Source organism: Aaosphaeria arxii (genome assembly GCF_010015735.1).
Source record: "Aaosphaeria arxii CBS 175.79 unplaced genomic scaffold BU24scaffold_3, whole genome shotgun sequence".
NCBI classification, from domain to species: domain Eukaryota; kingdom Fungi; phylum Ascomycota; class Dothideomycetes; order Pleosporales; genus Aaosphaeria; species Aaosphaeria arxii.
Window position 1 is genome coordinate 1,679,450 of NW_022983476.1, and position 17,803 is coordinate 1,697,252.

Below are 17,803 nucleotides of genomic sequence, written 5' to 3' on the forward strand. Positions count from 1 at the left end.
CGCCCAGCGGACAAGTACAAGTACTGTGGAATTTGTTAGGCGGGCGGGTTCGTCTGCTGGGCTGAACATTGATTGATTGAACAAAGTGATGGGATGGATCAAGGATGGATGGATCATGGAATGGATGTTGCGCGCGAGAAGACTGCCCTACCCATTCCCCCTGTTCCCTTCCCTTGTCACTTTGCCTTGCAACATGCCCATCTCCCTGTTCCTTTCCCTGTCGATGAATTTGATGATGATGGCGGTTCTTCTCCTGTTATGTATGTATGTATGAGTGCAAGTAATGAACGTATGTACTCTCTGTGCTTGGCTCTTCGGGGAGAGGTGTATGGGAACGATTAGTTGTTATAGTGTCTGATAATGTGAGAAGAAGAAGAATAATGTGGATATATTTGTGAATGTGGATGTGGATGTGGATGTAATAATAACTGTATAAGTGTGTATGGTGAAGGCGGTAGTGATGTAGTGTACCCAGACACCCAGAGTAGTTGGAAGTGTATCGGTAAGTTTAATGTGTGTGTGGACGTCCCGTCCCCCCATCTCGTTCCCCCCGTCCCCGTCCCCGTCGTCCCCCAACTCTTCTTTTTCTTCATTGTCGGGACCTGCCTTTTCGCCTCCTGCCTGTCGGTACCTCAAGCAACCCACACACCTACCCCTTCTCTCTCTTCCTCTAACACACTCGCATTCGTACCTACACTCATACACTCTCATACGTACTCGTATATTCATACCATACATACACTCAACAACACACGTTCTCCAATATCCCCATATCTCTCTCCACCACTCTCTGCACTCGCCTCAACCTTACATCTTTCTCCACCAAGGAAGGGTATCGATTCAATTCGAATCAAACCCCTTCCCTTCGCCCAGTGCTCCCACCACTACCACCACTTACACTACCATTACCACTACCGCCGCCGCCACCACCACACCCTTCCGAATTGATTAGACAGTCTGTCAGTGAATTCTTTGGATCGGGTCCCTCTATTCTCTGGTCTCCGGGACGGTACCCTCCTTCTCTATTCTCTACCTTAACCAGACACACATCCCACTTCCGACCCTCTCTTCCTTCTGGTTCCACACCCGAGGAGCAGAGTTGAAAAGCAGAAAAAGGATAGGTACATAATACTACTTCGGAGTACTACGACATCAACCAATTACTCTACCACCATCATCACTACTCTAGGGCAACAGTCAGAGAATAGTGAAAGGGAGTGAGTACTGGCTGGGTACTTCAGACAACCACTAGGGGTATTATTATTATCATTATTATTATATACCACATCTAGTCCTCTTTACCTTTTTGTTCCTTCCTTCCTTCCCACCCTTCCACCCACCCATCCTTCCTTCCTTCCTTCCTTCCTTCCTTTGGTCTTTCCTTTCTTTCCTCTCACAAAAACAACGACAACGACTACGACTACGATACGGAGGAAACCGACAACCTCAATACAACACGACCAAACCTCATTATTACTGCGCCGTTTCACTACAGCTACAGTTGCTACTACAGCAACTGCTACTGCAACCGCTACTGCAATCCTCTCATACTCACAGAGTGAACGCACACACGGCCCTCCTATATATATCCATCCTTTCCTTATACGACCGCTCGTCTCGGCCAACTCCACACCAAACGTCTGGCCCCCACTCTCCCCTACTTCATCATCTTCTTCTTCTTCTTCTGCTTCTCTCCTCTCTTTCTTACACACACACACACACACACACACACACACACACAACACACTCTACCTGAGGTTACCTATTTTCTCCTATCCTCTTCCTCGACTACCCCCAACCTCGTGTCCGCCGCTACTCTTCTCGGCTTGGCTCAGTAATCCCATCCCATCTCACCCACTATCCAAATATTGCACCGCCGCCGCCCTCCCTCCTTCACAAATCTGACGTGCAGCCGCACCTTCAGCGGGCCGGCCAACTATTTGTGACACCCCATCACCGCCCGTGGAAACGCCCAGAGGATTATCCGGATCATCCTCCCTCTCCCTCTCCCTCTCTCTCTCTCCACTTTACCTCTCGAGCCTCGCTCGTCCTCGTGTACACAGTACCACAGTAACTAGTCGTCTCTCGACCTTGACCTTGTCCCGGTCCATGGTGTAGCAGTGGAAAGTGGTCTCTGCTTCTTTTCACTACCACACCCTTACCCTTACCCCTACCCCTACCCTACCTTGCCCTTCCCTACCCTGCCTACCTGAACCGAACCCTACCTTTAACTACCTTACCTTACCTTACTCTTATTTTACTTTGCCTTGCCTTACCTCACCTCACCTCGTCAGGCTCTCGTTTTAATATCATCATCACAACTCCCCTCTCCTACTCTCTTCTCTTCTTTTCTCCCTCCTCTCTTCCCTCCTTCCCTCCCTCCCTGTCCCCCTTACACACGGACCCGCCGCAATGTTTCCTCACCAGGGCGGCCAAGGACATATGCCCACTCACTGGCAGCCTCCCACCTCTCAGCAGCCCGCCAACGGCGCATATGCTCACCCGCAGCAGCCATCTCATGTAAGTCCTTACCTCCAGCCCTTACCACATAAGATCATGTGTCGTCCTGCCGTAAGCACCGCACGTCGCACACCCGCTCTCGTCTCCCCGTCGTTACACTCGAGCTGACCTCCTTCTTCTTTCCTACTTGTAGATCAATAGCTCTCTCCCACCACCTCCTCCCCAAGAGCCTCGACACGATATGGCCGCTCATCAGCATCCCCAACAGCCCTACCGCCTCCCAGGTCCCCACGAATGGACTCGAGCGCCTCCTCCACCAGGTCCATATGCAGGCCACCCGTCCCAGCCTCCTCCACCTCCTCCTCAATACATGAACCACGGTCACCAGCCGCCTGCTCCTCGACAGAGAACTGCCATCGCCTGCCGCTACTGCAGGAGACGCAAGGTAATTTCACTTCTCCATTCCTCCCGTCCGTCTCCCACAAAAGTTGGCTCGCTTATGACATATGTGATACCACAGATTCGATGCTCAGGTTTCGAAAACACGGATGATGGCCGCTGCTCCAATTGCATGAGGTTCAACCAGGACTGTATCTTCACTCCTGTCTCGGCACAGACTCAGGCATTCGTTCCTGCACACACCGTCTGGCGTGGCGTTGGTGCTCCTCCACCAATGTACGGTGCATACGGGCAACCTCTCCAACCCGCTCCCCATGGAGGAGATCCGTATGCACAACAGCAGCAGCAGCAGCCGCCTCCGCCACGCGGACAACAGTACTTGCCCAGCCCAACAGGGGCGTCAGGTCCGTACCCAGCTCATTCTACTTATCCTCCTCCACCTGGCACTTCTTACGATGAGGGAAGCCGTGATGCCATGAGCAGGAAGAGGCCCTACGCGGAGCCTCATACCCCAACACTGCCGCCTCCCAATCCTGCCACCGCATCACAGCTACCTCATCGAAGCGCCGGTCCAGAGTATACTTATCCAGACCCAACGTCTCTAACATCCGCTGCGTCTCCAGCGCCTTCAAGCTCCTCTTATCAATCCGGTCCTCCACCCCCTCCACCCGCAAACGACCCTTACTATACCACACAACCCCGCCGAGGATCTCCACAGAGCAACTACTCGGCCTCTTCTCCACACGGCCAGGCCCCTCCTGCATCCGCAACTTCTCCCTACTACCCTCCCCAAGCCCCGAATGGTCTCCAACCTATGCCTCCTCGTAGCGAGGGAAGAACTCCACCTCCTCCCAATTCTCAGACGCCCAGCAATCGACCGGGAATGCGCATCAATGACCTCGTGAGCGACAACGGCGGTGGCCGTAGTTCTACCGATTCCGACATGCTCAACATGCTCAATCGCCGACCCATGTAATTTGGCCGACCCGATTCCTCCCTCGGAAGAGATCTGCTCTCAGAGCTGGCCCTCTGCAGGAGCATTGCGGGACTATACGACATGGCCCAGGTTCGACACAACCCGACACTCTGGACCATGGGATCAGAGCAACAATCCATTCCTCTTCCATGATCATCTGACAAGACAATGAAATTCGGCTACTTTTAAACTCCCTTCTACTTACCCGTTATTCCGGTATCGATTCTCTCTTGGCCGCTGCACGTAACTATCTGCACGCACAGTGCAGGTGCATTAAAAGCGCGGCTCGAATGGGGTGGCTTTTTGAGCGTTTGCAATTCGACATGATTTTTCTTTTCAATTTCTACAATATCAACTATTAAACAACACTACCTCAGACCGTTTCCTTTTCGTTTTGGTGAATCCCGCACCGCCAACCCAGTTTCCTTGGTTGCGTTCCGCGGCCCGCCGGCAATCTGGAGCGATATTCCCTGCTTTGTTCAGCTCGCCTATTCCCGGATTTCCCGTTTGGACTCTCCAGCACCTGCAGTGGCACAGATCGACCGGTTTTAATCCTGGACCACCGCGCGACAAAAGGGCAAATGGCCACATTTGGGAATTCGGATTGCCTGGCACTTGAAGAAAAACGACTTCTTCCGACAATAACTGGCATCATTCGTGGAACTTGAAAGGCGCTGATGTCAGCTCGAACTGGACGGAACCAGCAGGCGGTGGAACGTCTGGGCTTGTTTGGCGACGGCTGACCATGCATGGAGGCTGTCTCAACGATTTTTTTAATAGTCGGCTGAGCCATCGTTCGAGCCGGGGCTACTTGTTGAGCAGGTGGTGGTATGCATACATGCTGCATTTCTGGCCAGCATTTTCCCATCGACGAAGCGCTGTCATGGTGGCCGTTTTCGCTTCTTCTTTTCCTTCCCTTTTCCTTTTCAACCTATTACGCGAAATCATTAGACCCGGGGACACGCTTTCATCTGATCTGCATCTCGGTGGCTACCTCGATTTTACAACTCCAACACGTCCTTCTCCTCTTTTCTCTGGGATTACGAAATGAAATCTACCATCAGCATCTGTTCTCTCGGAACTGGGGAAGCATGTCGAAACTTATTGGGCGGTAATCTGCTTGCTTGTTTTTATTCGCGTTTGTCTTTGTTCTCTCTCAGTTTTTGCTACTAGGTGTGCAGTGAGCGCACAAATAGATGCACATGCACGTATGCATGTACGAAGGGGGCGGTATTGTGTCTCGTCCTGTCATTTCTGGATTGGGTTAAAGTTGTCAACTGTTCGGTTTTGTTTCTGCTGTTTTTGTTTTGTTTTGTTGAAAGTCACTGGTTCACGAAATTGGGCGGATACCTTGCTTTATTTTGATACTCGCTGCGTTCTGCTTACCATGGTTCGGCTATTGTCACTTTTATATGCGTAACTCGCTCTTGAAGAGACTAGTATTTATTATTTATTCTGCTGCTTCCGAGTGGCATTTCTTCTCGAGAACCTCCTCTACAAACCTGCTCTACCATTGATTGCGACCTCGTGAATCGTACTCGCACCATGCTACCCAATGTAGTCAACCCCTTTCAGCCCTTCAGATAAAAGGCAAACTCATTTCCCTGATGACGATCACTCCTCAATCCGTGTAACGTTTCGAAGTAGAGCCTGTCCCATCTAAATATCCATGGCCTTGCTCTACCTTGCAACCGATTGGATTTTGCACTCCGACAGGTAGCAGCTCTCTTGTCCATGATACATACATACTTACACATACTTGTACTATGAGAAGAAGGAAATAAAAAGGTCCTCGGCCAAGAGGAAGGGGACTCTCAACGCCGGAGCACTGCTTCAGTTAACTGTTTTCATTTCTCCCATTATCCGCCCCCACCCCCTCCTTCCCTTCCCCGCCTTTCTGATCACGTTCCTACGGTTTCTTTCTCTCTAGGTACGTGTATCAATAACAGTAACTGTAGACATCTTATGATTTTATAGTTTCCAAAGGATGGATGGATGAATGGGATGCACGGGGACTGGACTTTTGCATTGAAAATAGCACTAGACACAATGATGGCTCAATCACTGGCGTTCTCTACAGGCTTGACATTCATACCCTGTACACTCACTCGGTCCTTGAGACCTATCTACGCCGTATGTGTTGCTAATGTGATACATACAGTCCGTAGACGTATAATACAGCGAGTCAGTCACAGGGCAAGGCAGAGTCGGGGAGATCCCTAAACCATCTTTTGCTTTTTTTCTTCTTTTCATATTATGTCGTAAGCTCATACGGAAAATCGACCCAATATGGTCCCTCTCCTCTTTACTTCATGTTCCGTCATGCTATTTGCCTCAATGTCCTAATCCAGATGTACCTGGAAGAAAAGAGAAAAGGGGGTAGAGAGAGTTGAAGGGGCGAAGGAGGGGAGGGTGTAAGCAAGAAGAGTGAACACACTACACCACCTCACGTTCGTCAGCCAGATAGATAGCAATGAAAGCGGAAGTGAGAGATAAAGAGAGAAATACATGGCAGAAGGAAGCATGCGATCTTCTCACCCGCAGGGGGTCCAGCAAGGTTGGGCATGGCATGGGTATTCTTTTTTCCCTGTTTTTTTCCCTGGTTCCGACGACGGGGTCTCGGGACGGTGCGGTGCGGTGCGGTGCTGTATGGGGACGGTACGGTACGCGTATGTTCGAGACTCTGAATTGAGACCTTGGACCGGGGTCCGAGGTGGGTGCGTTTAGTGGTTAGAAGGGTGACTGGCGAAGCCTGGGAGTACTTTCATCGATCGATTGGTCGTTTGTATGGGTGATAACTTAGAAGGGTATCTTAGGGTGGACTGCTAACCTCAATGTGACGTCTGTTGTCTGCCCATTCATCAGGCTTGCCTGTGATCATACATGTAAGAAAGTGTTTCCAGGGGTGAATACGCACCAGTACTGCGTGAGAAAGATGTATGCATTCGTTTTAGTTGTCGAATGCGTGCCGATAAGTTCACGTTATTGGTCACTTAAAGAACTGACGCGGCTTCCACCGTACAAAGTTGTTCACTGGTGCCTTCCTGCGTGGTGAGAAGGAAAAAGAAAGGTTAGCTGAATGATGAACAAACTATTCGGAATGCCTCCATCCACCATGTCATGACGAGTCCATTGGAGTCCAGACATGCACCCTCCTTTCTCTTCTACTCTCTTTGACACCAGGGATCGCCATGTAGAAAGGTCCCTGGTCCCGACGCCTAGGTTCTGGATCGTACTGTACTCCATCATCTTGGAGCGTCAGCGGAACCCAAACACAGTTTAACCCGCGTTACCGCTTCCCCTAGCCGATTACCAGCGTAGGACGACGACGACGGTGGTGGTGTCGTCAACACTGACCCAGAATGACCCACTCGTACCACTGGTCTCGCAAGCAGGGAGATTCCCGTACCAAACATTCAAAGGGGGAGGATGGGGGTTAGACGCTGTCCACCCACTCCAACTATACCGTACTGGTCCCGTAGTACCGCACGTAAGCTTTGTAGTAAGAGCGGTACGGGTATTGACTTCAGCTCAACGCGTACCTGCTATTTCCCCTCCTCACCTTTTTCCCGACTTGGTGGAACGAAGGAACCGTGGTAACGGCTCGCATCGTCGCAGTCTTCGTCTCGGCTCGTCTTACGGGAAACCCCGAGTAACGGGAGCTTGGGATGGATCATGTGGGGGGCGGGGAGGGGACGAAAGGGGGGCTTAGTGCCGAGCTGCGGTGGGATCCGTTGGCGTGTAGTAGTGCAATCAGGGATCAATGTTGTTGATGCTGATGATGATGACTATCAGGGTGATTATCTTTGTGGGAGGTGTAAGGGGGAGGTGTGGTGAGATGCTGTCGGGTGCATTGTGTTGCAAACGAGGTCAAGGTCGTTCGGAGTTTTTGCTATGGTTTATGTTGGGAACTGTTCTGAGGGCGCCTTCTCCGTTTATTGGAACTGGAAAGGAAAGTGTGATCTGATAAATACAATTGAAGATATAGATTCGGAGGGTACGACTTCGTTCTTTCAACTGATGTTTCAGCAAAACACTTTATCATGGAGATATCTGTGTACGATTGTATATTGATTCGTTGTTTCGTTCAATCTATGTAAACAGGCCGACTTTGATGATATATAGACTTGTGATAAATTCTTTCCTCTCACTAAATTCACTTGTTCTCCCTAATGGTGGTTGCCATTACTCAATGTCCTTTCGTCATCTCTTACGATGGACTCACGATGTATGATTCCGAATCTTTCCATCATCCTTACGACGTCTACTTAAGGTGCAGGCGTCTGCACAGCTGCGTGGCGCTTGAATCCCGTGGCGGTGGACTCGATGTGCGGTGGCATGCGTTTCCAGCCCTCTGCAGGGACCTCAAGGTGTGGCGTCTGTAAGGCGATCTCACGTTTGAAACCCGTTGCCGTGGACTCGATGTGGGGTGGCAGACGCTTCCAGCCTTCCTCCGGGTGCTCGAGGTGTGGCGTCTGTACGGCGATATCCCTTTTGAAGCCTGTCGCCGTGGACTCGATATGAGGAGGCAAAAGATCGTCCTCGCGTTTCCAGCCTTCCTCTGGGTGTTCGAGATGAGGTGTCTGCACGGCTATGTCTCGCTTGAAGCCTGTTGCCGTCGATTCTATGTGTGGTGGTAAGCGTTTCCATCCTTGCTCTGGGTGTTCGAGGTGCGGTGTCTGCACAGCAGCTTCCCGCTTGAACCCTGTTGCTGTGGATTCGATATGGGGAGGCCTGGCCGCCACAAGCACGGCCATGCTAAGGACAAAAGCAGATGAGAACAACATGGTGAACTGATAATGATCTGAACGAGAAACTTCTGCTTTAGAATGGTCTTTGATCAGCTCGAAGTCCTCGTCCGTGAGATAAGCAGCCTTTTATAGAGAGCGTAGTCCTAATTCACGGCCGGCCTCCCGGGAGACTCTGCGTGTGGTCTGGGGGCTGAATTCGATCATTAGATGCCCCTTTGGTGAAGTACATGTCTTGATTGGCTTTCCAAATGACTCTGGTGATGTTGGGGCGTATGAAAATGTCGTTCGAACCTTGCAAGGTCACCTTCTCGTGATGTTGATGCCTGGCCGTCACATATCACCATTGGAACTAGAACATATTGAGGCGCGGTAGCTCGATTATGGATACACAAGAACCCTATGCACTGTGCCTATTTGCTTATATGCTTATGTAGGGATCTTGGTGGCGCACCAGGTACGGATTCCTTCAACCCTGATTCGTAATAGTTCTATTATCTAGCTGTAGGGTAAATTGAAAAGTGCAAAATGCGCTGCCAAATGGTCGTTCCTGCTAAGCTTGTAGTCTTAATGCTACAGATTCTCGGCCGAGTGAGGCATATGATTGCTCGTGTTTATTGGAGTGCGCTGATGCACAGCATGCATTGCCAATGCTCACTGTGTTTACGCCCCATTTTACCATCACCTTCTTAAATAGGCAATTCGACTAAATCAAAATATAGGATCATGGGCCAATAAGATCTGGAACATGTTTGAAATTCCTCACCTTTTCATTTGACGTCGACTGTGCATTGTCGAGCTGAATGTCTTAGGTTGCTTGCGTGGCATCTCTATAAGCTCAAGTAGTTCCAAGTACTATCCTAATTGTTGAATGCAGGCAGCATTGAGAGATGTCTGTCTCAGGTGACCCCTGATGACTAGGTTCTTGCTCACACCCGCAGCAGCTTTTCCAGGTCGTTTTATCGTCGTTCAAGTGATATATCCAAAGAGAGGTGGTAAGATGAAACTCGGGTAGTGTAGGAGAGAAAGTGGATCATACTCGGTCGGAATAGCGAAAGCGTTAGGAAACCATTTCATCGTTGGTCAAAGGGTACAACAACCGCCGCATCCAAACTGCCACACAAACCTGTTCTTGCTCCCGATCTCCATCGAAACCTGCTCAACTTTGGGACGACACTACCATATCATGAGCACTGTTCCCTAGATTCATTCGGGTTCATTCGGGTGACACTAGCGTGAATCTCTTTATCATCAGGTCTTGATTTAGGAACATGAACTGACTAGCACAATCCAAACCGGGTAGCGAGAATAGCCGGCGATGGAGATTTATTCAATTCTGAGCGAGATATTTAGTAATAAAAAACTCGTATGCTTAATTACAGAGGGTAGCCGCAGGTGTTCATGCAAAAGATAACATTTCCAGATAAGTAGAGTATTGCATTGAACTGTTTACGTGTCGGTGTTTGTTACACCAAATTGGCGCTGTTCTACTTATGATGTTTCAAACTGAACAATCCCACCCTGTTGCCTCGCCTGGCATGACTATTGTATACATTAGCAGCCTCGAAAGCTCCTAAAGAATATGTTAGATGCCACTCTGGTCCGTCCCGTCGAATGGCAAGGGTATAGAAGAGGCTTCATCTTGAGCTTGAGCAGACACATCCTTCTCAGTATTGACAAAGTAGTTGCGAGTGTCGCCTGTCGCATCTGGAACAAATTGGGCCTGGATTCTCTCATGCGAGCTGCTGCTCGTTGTCTCCAGAATTTTCTCGATTTGTTCGAAGGTGAGTGACTCGTCAAGTGGGTCCTTGTTGCTTCGGAAGCTTTCCTCAGTGTATAAAGCGTAGGTGGACTCCTTCTCCCGCGTATAATCGCGAATCGACTGAAGTAAGCTCACTTGAAAGCTCTACAATAACCCTTAATTTAGTTATACAGTCTAGGTGTTAATGGAATGATCGGGCTTCTTCACCTTTTTCACTATCTCTTTTGGTTCCTGAGAGTCCGGGGGCCCAGCATTGACCGTTGATTTACGAATTGATCTACTAGCTGTTTGAGCCATTGCTGCATCTCGAGATGCAAAATAGTTCTGCGGCGACGAGCAGAAGATAGTTTCTGGATCGTCTTTGAGATCGTCAATTTGCTTCACCTGCTCTGTAAATGCTACGTCTTCAACTGCCGTTTCCGGGTCGGCCGAGTTCAGCACCTTCTTCTTTTTCTTCTTTGGCTTTTTCTTGATATTAGGGTGATCAGAGACTGAAATGCCGGTGGCTGTAGATGTTCCTGAGAGTGGGCCGAGGGGCTTTGCCGCTGGATTCGGCACGGTGGAGCCTTGATGTTCATTCAGACCACTGCCATCAGCGGCTTTGTCCCGTAGCTCAGTGACCGCCCCCTGGGAATCATCATGGTTGATGAATTCCAACCCTGGAGAGTGATAATAAGTCTCAGAATGCTCAAGGGGGATCGAAGCTGTCGTACCCGGATGAATCGTGGAAGTCGCAGAGGCATTTTTGTTTCCATGATCGTCTTCCTTCTTGTCTTCTAGATTCAAGATTAGCATTTATTATTCATATGATGGTGACCGTGTACACTTACCAGCCTGTATCTGGTCCATACATGAAGCTTTAGGGCGATCATTCGAATGATCAGAATGCTTCTTAGAGACCTGTACAGTACTCGACTGGGCCACTGTTTGATGGTCATAAAAAGACGGCCCCTCAGAGAAGATATTATTTCTGCTGTCAGGAGCTTGGGCCTGTGGAGTATCGTCTGATATCGCTGTGTATGAAGCTGAATCTTGTGGAGGCGAGCAAGGTGTATGGGCGCTACTGGTAACTGGTGCTGCAGAATTCCGGGGCAAGGGTCTCAAACAACCACCTGGTACTTCATCTAATTCCATAGCTTTTGTTAGGATGGGTATTCGACTCTCATCCTTAGCATCACCACTCGCATGGCTACCAATGTCAATTTGGGCAGTTGAAGGACCGAGTTTCGAGGCATCTAGTTTGGCAGGAAAGGTTTCCTGGTCGCTACCCTTCGTTAGGCCGAGCGAAGAGTCAAGGCAATCCTTAGTTCCTGCTTCTCGCGGAGATCGCGCGAGAGTAGTAGTTCCTTTCGTTTTGGAATTTGCTTTTTCCGCTCTTGCCTTCTTTTTCTGCTTCTTTCTCATTTCCTTCTCTTTCTTTTGCTGTGCCTTTGAGCGGGCGAATGGGTGAAGAGACTCCGCCTGATTTACAGGACGGTTCTCGGTCGCTGTGCTGGCCACAGTAGATGAAGCATCAACAAAGGTATTTGGATCGGTCGATTCACTTCTCAAGTCCACCAAAGCCTCTTCCTTTTCATCGACTGAAGAGGCCACGGCTGTTTTTGAAGATGGTGACGATATGACTGAACAATCAGCCTCTTCTTTCGGCACGAAGTTACCCATCTGAACGTCTCTCTTGTCGGGAGTTGTAAGTGTTGCAATCGGGATTGACAACACATGAGAACTAGCTTGTTGGGATTCTCTTGTTGTTGGAAGCGCAATGACCTCAGAAACCTCCTGCGGTTCCTCCTGAGCGGAGTGAAAACTTGCATCGTGTCTCTGTTCGTCGTCGGAAGGCTCATCCATAACCGGCACGGTATTTGCAACTTGCTCTTCAGGTGGCTTTGCTGATGATGTATTCGCAAGATCCTCTTTCGTATTAGGTAGTTCGCATTCCTGTATCTTCTTGGTATCTATTGCGTTCTGCACCCAGTCTGGAGTCGAGGATGCCTTCACAGGCTTACTAGACCGAGGGTTGATATTGGATGGACTAGGTACACATTCTGATATATCAGCAATAGTGGATTCAGGGATAGTGGGATTGGTTTCCGGATGATTGTCGAGTGAAGTCGTGTCCGCTTGTTCCGGATGTTGAAGGCCTTGAATTGCGGAAGAGGCGATTCCGGCTAGGTAGTCACCAGCATGTGCAGTGTGTTCGGTCTCCTCGCTGTGGTCGTCTTTTTTGGCCAGTGCTGAAGTATCTGATTCTTGGAGAAGTTCCTCTGCCACGCGACGACTTTCGGAATTTGACGGCGAAGTTTGGACAATTGACTCACTAGCGGCATCGCAAGTAGTCTTTTTCCTCCTCGGCATCCTTGGGCTCTTTGACTTCTGTGCCTCTGGGCTACCCGTAATGAATCTTGCATCCTTGATTCGAAGATCGCTTCTAGCGTCCTGTGGTGAATATTGTACATCCCCGGAAGCTAGGTGCCCTAGGCCTTGGGACAGAGTCGACATGCGTCGATGACCCGGTCCAACGTCGACGATAGATCCATGCATAGGGCTCGTTGTGGGATCTGTTGCTGATCGCACAGTATAATGCATTTTATGAACTCTGACTGTGATCTCTTTCCCTTCAACTTCTTGTCCATTAAGTTTGAGCGCTTTGGCTGCTTCTTCAGTCCGCTCAAATCTGTTCATGTTAATAACAAACGAAAAGTAAAGGATGAAGGGGACACTCACTCGATAGTTGAATAAACTTTATTGAACTTATCGGCCTTGAAGCTTAGTTTGGCGCCCTTTGCATCGGTCCGGTCTTCGACCAATTTTGCGATTTCGTCGACCGTGGTTGTTTCTGATAACCCGAAAACAATGAGTGTTCTTACCGTGTTGTTGGACGGACCGATCCAGTCATGATCGCACCCTCGTTCCTTGTCATTCACCATTTGCATATCAAGAACCACAGAACGATCGGAATTTGGGAACGTTAGGGACCCTCGATCATGTCTGATATACTGGACCGGGGAGTTATAGGCGCTCCGATGTTGCATTTGTTGTAACTCGAGACGGGCATTCGAGACACTAGATGATTTCCGTGGACGCGCTTGGAAGTTGGAGGCTGCACGAGTTCTTTGCATATTCTGCGACGGTACGGTGCCGAAACTTGGTCGGCCTGATCCATAAGGGTCGTAAAGTGACTTCTCTCCAAGCGATACACGGCGGATGGATGGGTCATGCGGCACCATGTACTGTGGGATTCCGCTATATCCGTGTTGGGCGTGATTCGTCATGTCACCAATCTGCCCATGATGCGGGCTAGACTGCGCTGCTTGATGATACATCGGCCTGATAGAGGGATCGAGAGACATCGAAGCCTGACGAGCTGGATTACCACGTAAAAGTTGACTATGAGCTGCCATGGGAGATGAAAGCTCTGTGGATTGACTTTGGTGCATCCGTTGACGTGGCGCTTGCATCTGGGCCTGAGCAGATGGTGTCCGGGCCTGGAAAGGAGGTGAACCAACCAAAGATACAGTTGTGGATGCAGAATATAATAGCGAACTAGGTGGTTGTCTGGATACGTTTTCGGGTAGCGCCAGTTGTTGAGCTTGATGCGCATAAGTACGAGGTGGCCGCGTCCGAGGTGCGAAAGGATCCCCTGGAGTCGGCAAAGGAACGCCGACCGGTGCGTATGTAACAGACTCCCCTGGTAAACAACTGTAGAAGTGATTATGGTTGTGCAGCTGGTGAATATCTTGACTGAACATGGAGGGATGAGGCGAGTTGTGCACAGCTGGGATGAATGGCGAGGCCGGGTCTCTCATAATAGGAGAGAGGAACTGGTTTGGGATTGGTGAAGATCCTGCAGAGATGTTAGTGATTTAGACTCCATAAATGTGCTTGTGCTTACGAAGGTCGCCCGTTGAATTGTGTTCAGAACCCTGGCGCGCACATGACACAGTAGGTTCGTCACACATCTCAGACGTCAATCCATTGATGTTGTTCGTAGATTTAGGCATCGAAAGATCACCAGATTCGTTCCTTCCCCCACCAGTAATGTTAGATGCATGTTTGGCGGCCGGGAAAGGATGGTTGCATATCTCAACTGCTTTCAACATCCCGATTCGCATCATGTTGAGGCAATGCCAGAGAAAGTGGCGCGGAAAGGTGTTCAACTCGCCATCCACAAAAGTGCGATCGACTATTGCGAGAGGATCACTGTGGTCATTGAGAGCACCTAGATCTTTACTAATGGCTTCGAGACGGTGACGATGCTGCTGTGACCATTGGATCAAGAACTGCTGTGCATTGTTGGCATTGCCCCACACTATGAAAGAGAGCAGTTGCTCTACGAACTTTGGGTCATTCCGATAGATGTAATCGTGATCCCAAAGGTCGTGTATGGTGTATCCGCAGTGAGGAAAGAGGCACATATACACAAGTGGGTGCCGATTGTACCAGTACCCTGCTTCCTGGGCCAGGCCTTGCATCTGACTGACGCCACGAGCAATCATCGGCGGGAGAGGAATGGGAGGATGGCGTGGTGGTTGGCGGCCAAGATCAGTAGAAAACAGTGCTTGATCACCGCCTGGTACTAACTTCAGGCCATCTGACGCATCGTATCCTGTGAACTGAGCAGCAACGCCAGACAAACCTGGCGTTTGTGATGGCAAAGTCATCTTTTCTGGAGGAGATGGTTGACCAGGCATGGGGAGCGTCGAAGGTGGAGCGAAGGTATATCTTGAACAAATGCTAAGATGTTGCTAGAGAAAGGTGGGAAAGGAAGGTTATCGCACAGTAGTGTGATGTGATGGAGATGATCGAACTTAGAAGATGTAACTTTTATGCCCGAAAGAGAGAAGTGATGGGGTAAATGTAAGTCGGGTGGGTTGAGTGGGAGGGAAATCAATGTTGTGTGGTGGAGCATTAAAGGTCGGTTCGGTGCGAGGTGATAATTGGGACCGTCAACAAAACGTGTGAGCAACAGGCAGGCGCGCACCAGCACCAATATTACCAGTACCAGCACAAACACCAGTACCAGCGCCACGGGGACTCGTTAGCACTGCGGTGAAGCGAGGTGAAGTTGATTGACCCGTGGGTCTACTCTCAAGTGAGTCACTATAAGAAATGATTGCACTTTAGCAGGCTCGTGATGCGAATAGATTTTGGGGGTCTAGCTTTTCGGGTGGGAGAGCAAAGGGAAAGTGACAATGGGGACACACAGTCTACTTCTGTCCCGAAGAACTGGACTGACTATACACAAACGTAAAAGCAAAATCGTTTCCAATGGCTACAATCGCCTACTTTACTGGAGCATTGCCGCAGCTGCCACTGCAACTACCCGGCTTACTAAAATGAGCTGCGAGATGTGTGGGAGTATAATAAATATGTTCCTTTACAAACCCTTTTAAAGGCTACGGTCCTATCTTACATGGACTTCCAGGGCGCATCATAGCTTTTTTGTGTAGTGATCATCGGATGGAATTGGTCTACCAGAATTACGCCTTGTCCGTTTCTTTGGAAATCGATTGGAGAAGTGACAAGATCTCAGACTCATTTTCCCCCACAACTTGATCTCGTTAGACTAGAAGTATCTTTTAATGGATAGCGACCCCCTGGTACGTACCTGCTTTGCCTTGGTTCCAGTCCACGACCTATCAGCCGTCTGTCAGTTGTTGGTTGCAAGCATTAGGCTCACAGCATTAGCTTACCACAGGGCGCTGGAAAGCTTCCTCATTCTCCTTTAACCGCCTGATGGCTTCAGATTCATCTTTTGCACCCTTGATAATCTTTCCTGCTGCTCCCGAGACAGGTCCACCAAGGTACTCTATGATGTTCTTGAGTTGATCTGGTGTTGGCGGTGCCTCCGTAACATCTAGGTCGAACTCTGTCCGCTGAGCGCGATTATGGGTAGTGTGATCGCTGGCCTGGTCTTCTGTTGCGTGTGATACAGACTGAGCGTTTGCCTGCTTGAGAAGGGTGAGGACGCGGGTTGAGGGCGTGCTGGATGGCTTGTGGAAGAGGGTAACGACATTCTTCGCGCCGTGCTACATATCTAGGTAAGCTGGTGCGTCAATGGAACCCAATCTTTTACATTCATACCTCTCCGAATAACTTTTTGAACATATTGGCTATTGAGTGGTTGTGTAGTCGATGGAGTGTAGTGTCAAAGTCAATACTGGAAGCTTGACCAGGCAGCTTCACAAGGTGACGTTTGAACGGTGACGTCGATCTTGCTCGCTTGGAGCTTGGCCTAATTGTCTTAGGGCTGCGGCCAACCAGATGGGGCGCACTCAATAAGCATAATACCATACTCGTAATGAGCGGATCTAATTGCAGTCTGGCCAAGGTCCGATGATGATTGCTGTTGCAGTTATTCATGTATATATCGGATTCCACACCTGAAAGAGCTCAGTACAGTACATATATGTGCAGCTGAAGTAGTATTTTGCGGCAGTCCCGCGTCAAGATATCACATATCAAATCAAAGGTGCAACATTTCAGGACGAAAAAGCTAGTGTTTTCATAGAGCAGTCGTGCAAACCGAATGTACATGATGCGCCATGAATATGCCCCTTTCCTCCCAAAGACGTGGGGATCACCGATGTGTTCAAGTGGTCATGCCAACATGAATCACGTCGAGACTGTCCCGTCCCCTGCTCTCTGATCCAGAGTCATAACCATATAATTTCCGAGAAAGAAGATTGAATCCATGACTTTGAAAATGTCTAGCATAGCTGCATACGTCCCTTAGTTCCCTCCCAGGTGTCGACGGTCCGTTTACGAGCCAGGGTTGGGGTTCATCTATTCCCGTCAGCATCCCACGAAATTCGTACAAAGGATATTAGAGAATTTTGCGTACCTTCCTCTTGCCACCAGTCATGGTGACGTTGACGAAACGGCGGGTGTATGTGATTCTCTTCTTGGCGCGGCCCTCTGTTAACTGTTAGATTTCCATTCCATATCCACGCAGAATTATTTGGGTGATCGTACTAGGGGTCTTCTTCTTCTCCTCTGAACCTGTTGTCAGCAAGCGGATCGATGGAATGAGGCGTTAGGGGGTTACGCACGAGGCTCGACCTTACTGCGCTTTGTTAGCATGACTTCATCCAATATTCATCTCAAAATGGGTTTTACATACGGAGTCTGAGACTTGACCTTTCCGGCACGAGCGAGGGAACCGTGAACCTTTCCCATGGTGAATGTGTGTGATGAAGAGTGTTGTCGGTGGGCGAAATTTCTAAGTGGCGAAGAACGTCAGCTTCAGTCGTGCAGGTACAGGACGCCTATCGGAGACGAAATATTCGAGCGACAGCGGTCGAGGGATCCCGAGAAATATTCCAAGATGCGCGATGGGATACTCACAGGATGCGGTTGCGGTCGTGGGCGCTGGTGGGGGATGACTCTTGTCGCTGTCTTCACTGTGGTGTCTGACTTCCCAGTGGGATCGATCCGTTAGCGAGTCCACGTGATATAGCG

General features: G+C 49.6%; 6 protein-coding genes across 6 annotated transcripts; 1 reads left to right on the plus strand and 5 right to left on the minus strand.

Moving 5' to 3' along the window:
* Positions 1-2,412: 2,412 nt before the first annotated feature.
* Positions 2,413-3,835, plus strand: BU24DRAFT_407460 (uncharacterized protein; the record flags this gene model as incomplete). Its single annotated transcript, XM_033525810.1, has 3 exons — positions 2,413-2,520; positions 2,654-2,905; positions 2,981-3,835. 3 exons carry the CDS (start codon positions 2,413-2,415, stop codon positions 3,833-3,835), a joined length of 1,215 nt encoding a protein of 404 aa, XP_033385773.1.
* Positions 3,836-4,022: 187 nt separating this feature from the next.
* BU24DRAFT_150588 (uncharacterized protein) lies at positions 4,023-4,874 on the minus strand. The gene has a single exon (XM_033521254.1). The coding sequence runs from the start codon at positions 4,701-4,703 to the stop codon at positions 4,209-4,211; it is 495 nt and encodes a 164-aa protein (XP_033385774.1). The 5' UTR covers positions 4,704-4,874; the 3' UTR covers positions 4,023-4,208.
* A 3,039-nt stretch (positions 4,875-7,913) lies between these two features.
* Positions 7,914-8,645, minus strand: BU24DRAFT_420487 (uncharacterized protein). The gene is made up of 2 exons (XM_033527482.1): positions 8,061-8,645; positions 7,914-8,004 (listed from the first exon to the last, which is right to left on the minus strand). The coding sequence occupies exon 1, from the start codon at positions 8,620-8,622 to the stop codon at positions 8,104-8,106; it is 519 nt and encodes a 172-aa protein (XP_033385775.1). The 5' UTR covers positions 8,623-8,645; the 3' UTR covers positions 7,914-8,004; positions 8,061-8,103.
* Positions 8,646-10,447: 1,802 nt separating this feature from the next.
* Positions 10,448-11,857, minus strand: BU24DRAFT_150626 (uncharacterized protein). Its single transcript, XM_033521255.1, has 2 exons — positions 11,176-11,857; positions 10,448-11,121 (listed from the first exon to the last, which is right to left on the minus strand). Exons 1-2 carry the CDS (start codon positions 11,747-11,749, stop codon positions 10,520-10,522), a joined length of 1,176 nt encoding a protein of 391 aa, XP_033385776.1. The 5' UTR covers positions 11,750-11,857; the 3' UTR covers positions 10,448-10,519.
* A 3,607-nt stretch (positions 11,858-15,464) lies between these two features.
* Positions 15,465-16,450, minus strand: BU24DRAFT_367284 (uncharacterized protein; the record flags this gene model as incomplete). Its single annotated transcript, XM_033524341.1, has 4 exons — positions 15,465-15,893; positions 15,951-15,978; positions 16,036-16,371; positions 16,427-16,450. 4 exons carry the CDS (start codon positions 16,448-16,450, stop codon positions 15,823-15,825), a joined length of 459 nt encoding a protein of 152 aa, XP_033385777.1. The 3' UTR covers positions 15,465-15,822.
* Positions 16,451-16,690: 240 nt separating this feature from the next.
* BU24DRAFT_367287 (ribosomal protein S30) lies at positions 16,691-17,564 on the minus strand. Its single transcript, XM_033524342.1, has 5 exons — positions 17,466-17,564; positions 17,395-17,408; positions 17,318-17,338; positions 17,187-17,260; positions 16,691-17,128 (listed from the first exon to the last, which is right to left on the minus strand). Exons 1-5 carry the CDS (start codon positions 17,519-17,521, stop codon positions 17,105-17,107), a joined length of 189 nt encoding a protein of 62 aa, XP_033385778.1. The 5' UTR covers positions 17,522-17,564; the 3' UTR covers positions 16,691-17,104.
* Positions 17,565-17,803: the final 239 nt, after the last annotated feature.

What these genes read in the sequence shown, in the direction of transcription:
- BU24DRAFT_150588 (XM_033521254.1), bottom strand. Translation starts at nt 4,703, where the DNA reads ATGGGAAAATGCTGGCCAGAAATGCAGCATGTATGCATACCACCACCT.
- BU24DRAFT_150626 (XM_033521255.1), bottom strand. Translation starts at nt 11,749, where the DNA reads ATGAGAAAGAAGCAGAAAAAGAAGGCAAGAGCGGAAAAAGCAAATTCC. An exon ending in TATGGACCAGATACAGGCTG is followed by an intron (nt 11,122 to 11,175) that starts GTAAGTGTACAC and finishes TCTTGAATCTAG; the next exon opens with AAGACAAGAAGGAAGACGAT.
- BU24DRAFT_420487 (XM_033527482.1), bottom strand. Translation starts at nt 8,622, where the DNA reads ATGTTGTTCTCATCTGCTTTTGTCCTTAGCATGGCCGTGCTTGTGGCG.
- BU24DRAFT_367287 (XM_033524342.1), bottom strand. Translation starts at nt 17,521, where the DNA reads ATGGGAAAGGTTCACGGTTCCCTCGCTCGTGCCGGAAAGGTCAAGTCT. An exon ending in GGAGAAGAAGAAGACCCCTA is followed by an intron (nt 17,261 to 17,317) that starts GTACGATCACCC and finishes AACAGTTAACAG; the next exon opens with AGGGCCGCGCCAAGAAGAGA. An exon ending in TGACTGGTGGCAAGAGGAAG is followed by an intron (nt 17,129 to 17,186) that starts GTACGCAAAATT and finishes TGACGGGAATAG; the next exon opens with ATGAACCCCAACCCTGGCTC.